Source organism: Apodemus sylvaticus, chromosome 10 (assembly GCF_947179515.1).
Source record: "Apodemus sylvaticus chromosome 10, mApoSyl1.1, whole genome shotgun sequence".
NCBI lineage: Eukaryota > Metazoa > Chordata > Mammalia > Rodentia > Muridae > Apodemus > Apodemus sylvaticus.
Genome location: NC_067481.1, coordinates 63,010,511 through 63,020,945, shown reverse-complemented (window position 1 = coordinate 63,020,945; position 10,435 = coordinate 63,010,511). Strand labels below are relative to the sequence as shown.

The window sequence follows — 10,435 nt, the reverse complement described above, 5'->3', positions numbered from 1 at the left end:
AGGTCAGGTCACTTTGGATGCAGCCCTCAGTAGGAGTTAATGTAATTCTTATGAAACCCTCTCTCTCAGGCTTCCTGTCTTGTCACATGAGGACCCCCTCTTATACACCCTCCGCCCACACTGTGCCAATCACCACGAAATCCTCAACAGAGCCAAGCTGATTCCAGCACATGGCCTTGGACCTCCAAAACTGTGAGTGAAAGAAACTTCTCTTGATAACATGCTTGGCCTCGAGGGTTTTACTGTAGGAATGAAAACCGTAATCAAGCCACCTAGAGTCAGAAGGTTGTCCCGTGATCTGGAGAGACCTGAAAGGGCCCTGCCCAGCAAGGGATTCTGATATCACAAATCCTGAGTTCAAGTCCCAGTTTGTGTGTCACCAGTAGTCCCAGCGGCACTGAGACACACCATTTCCCCAGCCTCTATGTCCTCCTCTATACAAATGTATATTGCCCACGCTGACGGTGTCTGGGCTTAAAGAGAAGCTGCTTGGGAACCATGCTTTGAAAGACACAAAGCCCAAGACAAATACCACGGAATATTCATTTTTCCCTGCAGAAGGCTCTCTAGCTGAGCCAACTAATCCCATCTGTTCAATGAGTACAAAGTTGACCTTGGAGTTTCCTCCAAGTTCTTGTGGGAGGGGGATCCTAAGCCACATAGCACCGCCCTCCAAGTCCTCGGAGGGCCTTGTGTCCCGAGCTTGCCAGCTCCATCTCTGGAAGGCTTTGCAGCTCATGTGTCTCCCAGATGACGGTGGAAGGGATTTGTGATGCGCCCAGAAAGCCTACCTCCACAAACACTACAGTCTAGACCCTGTCCCCATGAATGGCCCAGTTTCCAAAAGAGTCACCCTCATTTGTCCTCGTCCCACCCAGCCTCTGTCCCAGCTCTGGGATGTTCCTATGTTATGTCTTTGTCCATCAGTCGCAGACGGTATCCTCTGCCATGCCTCAAAATTCCCCTGAGCTGGACATGCAAGCGGAAGCTTCTAGAAAGGAGCATCTTGATTTCAGCAGAGCCCTCAACAGCTCATCTTTCAATGTCTGTGTATGGATGCCAGATCCTCTGCATCTCCCCTGGCCAGCTGGTCAGTTTTATTTCAGACTCTGTCTTGGATCTGCCTCTGGGAAATGCAGAATTTGGACAGAGTGAGCACACTGTAATTCTGAGACTGGAGGTAGAACTGGGACGAGACTTCAGTGTAATGCACGGCCTAGACCTGCACAATGGATCCTGGTTTCTCCCTTCCCCAGGGTCTGACCGAAGTCTTCCTGCTCATGCCTCCTCTGTCTTCTGCTGGAACAGACGGTCAGCTTCCTGCTGACTGATAGGTCATTAGAATCAGCTTCTCCAGGGACCAACAAGAGGATCCAAAGATCCAGCAGACAAACCTGCAAAGGTGGCTGTGTACTTGGCTCTTGGCCAAAGCCTCCTACCACAGGCCAGGGCAAGGTACTCCTCAGATCACTTTGAATTTCAATGTCCCTGTCCCCAAATCCTGATAATGGAATCCCTTGTCACCCCCACCCCACCTCAAATTCCTTGGGAGGCCAAATTCTTGTTTCAGTAACGTACTGAGAAGTTGCCATTCACACACACACATTTTATTTTTATATAAAATAAAGGTCGTATGCCCAACATCCTTTATAGTTTAACAGCCCAGAAGTCTCTTGAGAAATCTCCATTCCCCGAGAGAGAGGCTCCCTATCCACAAGCTCTCTGGGGGCTTGTTGTTCAGAGGGCTGCATCAAGGGGGTCTTAGTGTGGCACAGAGGCCCCACAGCTCAAGCGAAAGGCCGTGTTTAAAGCCGGGAGCTCATTTCCTGCACTTTCCCTACCACACTTTGGCAGAAGCTGGCACGGACTGCTTTAGCACAGAATGCAATCGGAGGTGTGGTTCTTTGGCATGTAATCTGTGTTGATCCATCCAAATGGGCTTGGCACAGGGCACAGGCTTAGGACTGCAGGAGGCTGGGGTACACAGGGCGGTTCAGGACACACATCTGGACACCCAACTGAAGAGCAGGGAGGCGGCCAAGTCTGGCCTTCCGGAGCAGTTTTGGGAACAAGTCACCGCTCCAGAGTTACAGCTCTGTCTATCACTCCCACCCCTGCCCTGTGGCCCCTCTTTTTTCTTCCCTGTTAGGGGCCCCCAGCTCCAAAGTGGGACCTAGCCCAACTGTAAAACGAATGTAGTTCTGGATCCAGGGGCAAATGTCCAGCCCAGGTCCTCCAGGGAAATAAACTGGAGCTGGGTAGGGGACGTGGCACTGTATGTGGTGGGAGATCTTAGGTTCCAGTGAGTACCAATTATCCATAGCCAGAAACAGGCCTTACACCCTATCTGCTGCACTCCAAGGACAGCCTCACGACCAGAAAGCCTCCTCGGGTTTCTGGACCCACCTAAAACCCCCAGCTCAGCCAGTGTTTGACATGGGGCATTCAACAAGGCCAGTGTATATGTGGCCCCCTCTGAGTCCCTGGCATGTCCACACGCTTCTTCCTGCCTTTCACGGATTTCTCACTTCAACATCTCCTAGCTGTTACTCTTCCTGGAGTAGGGGCTCTCGGTCCCCGCCTTGAACTCTCTCGTCTTCCTCTTTCTCCATGCAGCCCACAGTAGCGGCCAGCCCAGCACCCACACCGCCTCCAACTACAGCAGCCCCAGTGGCCCCTACTGCGGCCCCAGCCGCCACCATCCCAGCTTCCGCAGCCAATGCGGCAGCCGCCATGCCTGCACCCACCACACCCCCCGCCAGGCCCATGAGCCCAGCGCCGACAGCGCCCCCTACCGCGGCCAGGTGGCCACAGAAGCGCATTGTGTAGGAGTCCATGAAGGCCTTGGCTTCTGCCTGCAGCTCAGCTTCCAGGGCCTCCAAGGTCTGCTCTCTCTCCTTGCACAACAGGGCCACACCATGGCGGGCCAAGATGGCATCCTTCTGGGTAGAGAGGAGGTTCCTCATAGTGTCAGGCAGGACTCGTAGTGCAGAGAAAATGCGCTTGGTGGCTATGTCCTACGGCAGTGGGAAGGAAAGAGGGTGGTCCAACCGGGTCCTCAGGCATCCTCTCCAGCACACCTTCCCCAGCAGACCCTGAAGCTCACCTGCTGTCTCACATACTCCTCGAACTCCTTCTTGGCAGCTTCTACTTTCCTCAGATCATGAAGTTGAGCAGCCATCTGTCCACAGGAAAACCCAGGCTGTCTGCCTCCTTCCTCCTCAGCCAGGGATACTCCTGGTTCCTCATCTCCACTCCCAGGACATGCAGACCCTTACCTCAGGTCACCCTTCCTGACCCTATCCTGACCCTATCCTAATAGCTCATTACCTCATCTGGAGAGCTGAAACTGGGCCCAGTCTTCCCCATCCATCCAGAGAGGTTCTGCAGAGACACCACAGTTAGGTCAGGGAGGGGAGACACCTGCAGACACCGGGCTCCCCAGTAACCTTTCACACCTTGATCTCCTGTGCTAGCTGCTGCCCTGTGAGCAGGCGCCTGTCTCCCCTGGCCACGGCTCGCCCCTCGCTCCAGTACCCTTGGCAGCGGCTCTTAGCATGCTGAGGGGCTGTGCTCAGCACATCCAAGATGTAGGCCCGGAAATGGTGGGAGAAGTCATCTTCTGTGTCTGAGAAAGAGATTCCTTGGGCTGAAGAACCTGGGCCTGGGGAAGATGGGGCCAAAGCTGAGAAGCCATGCTAGGGAAGTCTCCACCCCTGGAATACTTACTTCCTCCCGGGCTTCCGTGGCCTTTGTTTACCCACTGCCTCTCAGGAGCTGGAAGGAGGTAACAACGGGCCCGTTTCCCTAGGAGCAGTTCCTGGACCTTGGGGTATTTTCCGGACAGCTTCTGAGAGATGGAGTGCATAGATCTCTGAGTCGAGGAAGCAGCCTCTCTCTGTAAGCACACTCCTGTGACCCCACCCAGCCTCCCTCACCTGCCACCCTGGCACCAACCTCTTCCCTCTGCATGACTTACCTGGAGTATGTCACCCACGTGCCCCTGCCCTGACTTATTGTGATGGGAAGAGTCTCGGACTAAGAGATCCAGATGCTAGAAGAGAAAGGGTCTTGACACCGGCCGCCGGGACTGGCTTGTTAGGATTGACAAGGCTAGAAACAGATGTCTTACCTGGATCGGTACCATCCCATAATGTTTGCCCATCACCTCAGCCACGTGAACGAACATCTGGTAATGGGTACAGAGAAATTTACGGTTGGGCTACTCCAAGGGCTAGAGTCTGTTCCCTAAGCCTTCTTTCTATCCACCCTGGACCACTATAGGAGCCAAAATTCCCGCTTCCTGATTGGAGATTTTCTGGCCTTGCTCCAAACCAGGCACCTCATATTCAACCCTCCGAAGCCCACTAAGCCAATTCAAATGTCATAAAGCCTGAAAGGGAAGCCATGATTCCCCTTTGGTCCAGCCCTCTTGACCTTGGATGTGAAAGTAACAGCTTTAATAAAGGAGGCCACCTTACCTCTAGATAGCCCAGATCTGTGTCCTGCAGCTCTTGGGCGGTGTTCAGGATCTGGAAAGAAAACCATTAAGATGCAAGAAGATTTGAAGAAGAGGGAAGGGTCCTGTGACGGGCTCCTGAGCAACTTCTGGATCCCAGAACATAAGCCTAGTCCAGCATGAAGGCTTTACCTAGGTGCGAGCATCTTCCAGGCTTAGAGAGTTGTGCGGTCCCCCGAGTCTCCAGTCATCCCCCAGTCTTATCACTAACCTATAGAACAACCCCTCTGCCCGCCTTCACCAGGAACATCCTCCTCCTTCCAGAAGCACCTTCTAGAACCCACACGGACCCTAGACACCCAAGCCTGTAACACTCTGTGTTCTGAGGAAGCCCACAACGGTGTGCAGGGTGGCCACCCTGCCCAAGCACCTCTCTCACCTGGTAGGAACTGAGCATCGTGGTGAGAGCACAGAGCTTGACCCGTGTCTCCTTGCTCAGCTCTGGGCTCATGACATCTCCCGTGTCCACTAAGAAAACAGCCACCTATTAAGGATGCAAACCAAAGGGTTAGGCCTGCCTTGCTCTGCCTAACGCCGTCCTTTGTCTTCACCCTGGAGAGGGCCTTCTCATCCCTCTCTCCTGCCTGACTGCCTTCTTCCCTCCCTCTTCCCTCCTCCCTGTATCCCCCACTCCCCCCCTTGATCCATGCTAACCTCTACCTACTTTTCTCCCTCACCTTCTTCCCCTCTTTTCCCAGCAGGAAAGGGTGACTCCACATCCAGATGCCCCTTGTGAGGCCATTAGCACCCCATCTGATCCCAGGCAGAGACCCCTCTGCTCTGGGCCTGCCATTGTCACCAGATTCCTAAAGGTGGAGAAGAAGGTATCAGGTGGTCCTTTCTACGTCCCCAGAAACTCAGCTCCCCTCCCAGAGGCAACCTGGGCTCTCGTTTTACCACCTCCTGCCAGCCCTGCCCTCACCAGGCCTGGTAAGCCTCTGAGCAAGTGGTCCAACAGGAAGGCCTTTCCTGAGTGCTGCTCTCCCAGGACAGCAAGTAAGCAGACAGGCGTGTCCCTGGCCAGTGGATGCTTCAGACAGCGGTTTATGGCGCCCATCCTGAGAATGAGGCCTCCAGAGGCATTGATCCGAACCAACAGCAGCCGCTCTGCTCTCACAGCACAGGTGTCCTGGGCAGGACAGAGAGGGGGTCCCCTGAGCATCCCAAATGGAACTGAAACCCAAGTTGAGAGTCCAGCCTGGAACTCTGTGCCCATCCTGGACAGTATAGAAGAGGGTCCAAGCTTAGGTCTAATCATAGGTCTCTGCATGCAGAGATCGTGTCCCTCACCTGCAGTGCAGGGGGCAGTGGCCGCTGTGGAAGGAGCTTCATCCTCTCCCCCAGACTGCGGAGGCCCTTCTTTTGCTTACAGATTTTCCGGCATTCAGGACAGCACGGTAGCTCGCAGCCTGGGATGCGATGTGTGCTGAAGCATCGGATGCAGAAGTCATGGCCGCAGTCCAGGGAGATGGGCTCTCGAAGCCTTTCCAGACAGATGGAGCAGGTAGGCGGCTCCCGGGTTGGGGAGGGACGGTGTCCCAGGCCCAGTTCCAGTTTGGGGAACGATGCATGAGACCTGGAGGGCAGGACACCATCCGAATGCTGGATGCCTGTTGGGTGCAGGGTTTGGAGGTCTGACAGCTTAGGGGTGAAGGCCCCTTTCTGTAACCTCCGCTTCCTAGGGCTGCCTGGAGAGACAAGCTCTACCCATTCCTAACTTCCTTGCACTCCAGGTCCTGGCCATCCCAAATGAGAGCAGAGGAACAGAGGGGAGAGAGTACCCCAGAGAGCACCCCTCAGCAGTCCACATGCCAGCCATACAACTGTGGGTGAGGTCCAAAGGAGAGATTAGCAGTGCTCTGGCTAGGGCTGTGAGCAATCATTAGCGACAACTACCTCATCTACAAGGTGCCCAGGGCCAGCGCTCAGGAAACCCATAGACCACCAGCCTTTTTGTGGCAGGGCTTCCTCGAGGTGGGACAAACTACAACCCCAGCTGCCAGGAGAGTCAGGAGAGAGCGGTTAGCTTCCTGGCACCCAGGCAGCCATTCTGCAGCTGAACAGATGGCCAGGTTCTCAGAGGATTCCTTGTGATCTCTGAGCCGAGCATCTGTAGCACCCACCTGCTTGTCCTGGTCCCTCCCTGCACAGCCTGGCCCATCCAGCCTTGGGCTTCCTCCCTGGGGAGAACCCTGTAGAGCGTGCAGCAAAGGAGTGTGCTGGACTGCAGAGATCCGTGCTGGACCAGCCTTGCCAGCTGACCTGATAGGCCCACTGCACCAATCCCAGCCCAGAAGGCCCCGGAGCTCACCAACTGTTGCTGCTGTTTCCCATGAAGCTTCGTTTGCTCTCCTAAGCGGGGAGGGGACAGATTGAGAACACAATCCAGACCCTGTCTTCCTCCTGGGTTTCCGGGGTCCGTCCACCCTCCTTCCTCCCAGGTGGTTCTCCCCCCCACCCCACCCCCAAGTCCCCTTCCTGGACTCAAGACTTGCCCGTTTGCCAAGCCGATGACAAAAAGCAGTGACTGACAGGACGGGCCTCGGCATGAGAGGCTGGAATGGCAGAGGGTCCGATGCTCAAAGAGGAAACCCACCGAGACCTTTTCCCGGTAGGACGGACAGCTAGAGAAGCAGGTGGAGGGTGGAGCAGGGGGATGGGCTCCTCAGTAGCTCTGCCTAGCTGTCAGCACTGGAGAATAAATGAGCCAGTCAGAAAAAAAGAGAGACTGTAAAGGAGGGTGGATTCACCCCAGGGGGAGGAGACAGGGCTGCGGGTACCATGACTTCGGAGGAGGGATGAACCAAGCCCAGCTCAGAATCCCAGGCAGAGGCTGGGATGCAGGCAAGCCGAGGCGGTGAATCTCCATGGAGACGAAAGGGAAAGATAAGGACAGGAAGGGGGAGGGGAGACGGAGAGCGTGAAGCCACGTGGATGCACCTGGCACAGCAGGAAGAGGCTCCTGGTGGAGCCCAGAAGAGCACCACACCTACAGGAGCAGTTGGGGTCTTCGGAGCCCGGGGGCAGGGTGGGCAGAAAACCAGGAGAGTGTGCTACTGGGGCAGACCTAGAGACAGGGAAGCTTTGGGGTCGGTTCAGTCCCGTTACCTACTTTGATTGAGCATCCACTCTATGCAGAGCTGTATGATGCCTCTGTTCTGTGCGACACCGTGCATCTTGCCACCCTCTCCCAGGGTATGTCACTGGAATTTGGTATGCTAGCTTAGTAAATTCCTCATCATCTGGGGCTCTGCAAGTCCCCCGATGGTGGAGAACTATTTATTTATTTATTTATTTCCCTCCCCAGAGGGCTTTTTCTCCATACAAACTTGTGAAGAGCCATCTCTCTCTCTCTCTCTCTCTATATATATATATATACATTTACATTTATATTTATATTTATGCTTGTATATAATATATCTTGATAAAATCCACTACACACACACCCTCTTCCCTGGACCCCTTCCAAATGAGTTCCCATCTCATTTTCATGTCCTTTTAAAATATTTTTAATATTTCTTTGAGTCCAATTAGTTCATCCTACATGCACATAGGTGTAAGACAGTCTACTGGGGCATGGGTAACCTACCTGGGACCACACCCTAAAAGAAAAGTGACTGTCCTCCTCCAGCAGCGGACAATTGCCAACAGCTCTTCAGAAGTTTCATCCACTCCTTCCCAGTACTTTTGCTGGGATGCTGGCCGGCCTGATCGTGTGCACACAAGGACAGCTGCTGTGAGTTCATGAGTGCATCAGCCATGTTTGTCTAGAACGGCACCTAGAGCTCTCACCTTCTCTCCAGCCCTCTCTTCTTTGGTATCCTCTGAGCCTTGGGGTGGAGGGGAAAACAAGGCTTGATACAGATGTTCATTTAAGGCTGAACACTGAACAGTTGCTTACTCTCTACTGTGAGTCTGTACGTTAACTGTGGTCCACTAGAGAAAAACTCCTCTGACTGAATTTGGGAACAGCACTAATCTATGTATCCGAACATAAGTATTAGAAAACAGTTTGACAACATTTTCATTTAACCAAAAGGCTCATGTCTACTAAGGTGTTTACAAGGGCCCACAGACCAGGGCTGCTGTATCAGGCATGAATCCCCTCCTATGGAACAGGCCTCAAGTCCAATTAAAAAACCTGTAACACTCACAACACTCCTCCATCAGTGGGCACAGCTTGCCTGTCAGGTCAGCACTGCACTGTCCAACAACAGGTAAACACCACCAAGATCCTTTTCTCCTGTAGTGTAATGCCTTCCTCAGCAAGCAGGGAGCAAGTCCCAGTCAGTTCTGCGTGATTCTTCTGCTTCGGGAACCAAATGTGTGGGGTCTTCAGCATCAGAGTCTGCCATTTAGAGTGTGCAACCAGCAATACTGGCAATGGTCTGGGTTATTTTGGCGGCTCTGGGCCTCCTTGACCATAACCCATTGGGAAATGTCACATACTTTGCCCTGTTTCAGGTTCTTGTTTAATAATAGCCCATGTATTCTTGGAGTGACAGTGTCCCCATGTGGAATAACTCCATTTAAGTGCCTTTTTAAAAAATTAGATTACAAAGCAGTGAGATTCATGCATCCCTAGCTTTGGTTACCAGGCACTGCTCCTCCCTCTACTCTAATATCACATGTAGATATTATCTAATATCTGTAATATCTCCTCCTCCCTTTAAGCCCTCTTTCCCTCTCCTCCCAGTTTCTTGTGCCATTTCTGGCTCTCTGACCTCGACAGACACTTGAAGTGAAACACACAAACCTAAATATTCAAAGCTCAGATCCACACAGGAGAGAGAGCCCCATGAGATGACCTTTCTGTTTCTGAGTATTCTCAGGATAATTTTCAGTTCTAGTTTCATTCATTTTCCTACAAATGTTACAAATGTCTTGTTGTTGTTGTTGTTGTTGCTTGAGACAGGGTTTCTCTGTGTAGCACTGGCTGTCCTGGAACTCACTGTGTAGACCAGGCTGTCCTCAAACTCGGCCATCTACCTGCCTCCCAAATGCAGTCATTAAAGGCATGTGCCACCACCGCCTGACATTTTTTCCTACAAATGTCTTCATTTCATTTTTCTTTATAACTGAATAGAATTCCAGTGTGTGTGTGTGTGTGTGTGTGTGTGTGTGTGTGTCCATGATCCATCAGCTGATGAACATCCAGGCTGACTCCATTTCCTGACTTTGGTGAACATGGATGTCCAAGTGTCTGCTGGTAGGATGTGGAGCAGTGAGAGTGTGTTGGCTACTTTTCTGGTGCTGTAATAAAGCACCATGACCAAGGCCATTTATAGAAGTTTATTTAGGCTTACCATTCATTCCAGAGGATACCGGTTGACTGTAATGTGGAAGTGAGGCTGTGCAGGAGAGGGCAGCAGGAGCAGGAAGCCAAGAGTCAGCCACAAGGAGGAAGGGGGGGGATGGGCAGTGGCCTGAGGCTTTGAAGTTCTCAAAGCCCAGCCCTGTGTCATACTTATTCCAACAAGACCACACCTCCTACACTTCCCCAAATAGCACTAGTTTTTGTTTTTGTTTTTCTTTTTTTCTTTCTTTCTTTCTTTCTTTCTTTCTTTTTTTTTTTTTTTTTTTTTTTTTTTTTTTTGGTGTTTTGGATTTGGGGGGGGGGGGTTGTTTTTTGTTTTTTTTTTTTTTTTTTTTGAAACAAAGTTTCTCTGTATAGCCCTGGCTGTCCTGGAACTCACTCTGTAGACCAGGCTGGCCTGAACTTAGAAATCCGCCTTAGAAATTTGCCTGCCTCTGCCTCCCAGAGTGCTGGGATTACAGGCGCCACAGCTGCTGCCGCCGCCGCTGCCGCCACCGCTGCGGCCACCACCTGGCAATTTTTGTTTTTCTTAGGTTTCAGAGAAGCCTGGGTGTCGGCTATGTTCAGCCTGGACTCTCCCCTCTGCCTGCTTTCTCCTT

At 52.5% G+C, this 10,435-nt stretch overlaps 1 protein-coding gene across 1 annotated transcript; it reads right to left on the bottom strand.

Moving 5' to 3' along the window:
• Nucleotides 1–1,669: 1,669 nt before the first annotated feature.
• Rnf112 (ring finger protein 112) lies at nt 1,670–7,208 on the bottom strand. The gene is made up of 14 exons (XM_052195475.1): nt 7,015–7,208; nt 6,831–6,871; nt 5,810–6,095; nt 5,442–5,648; nt 5,197–5,325; nt 4,899–5,003; nt 4,482–4,532; nt 4,133–4,189; nt 3,980–4,054; nt 3,730–3,850; nt 3,459–3,628; nt 3,331–3,384; nt 3,107–3,181; nt 1,670–3,017 (listed from the first exon to the last, which is right to left on the bottom strand). Exons 1-14 carry the CDS (start codon nt 7,066–7,068, stop codon nt 2,547–2,549), a joined length of 1,896 nt encoding a protein of 631 aa, XP_052051435.1. The 5' UTR covers nt 7,069–7,208; the 3' UTR covers nt 1,670–2,546.
• Nucleotides 7,209–10,435: the final 3,227 nt, after the last annotated feature.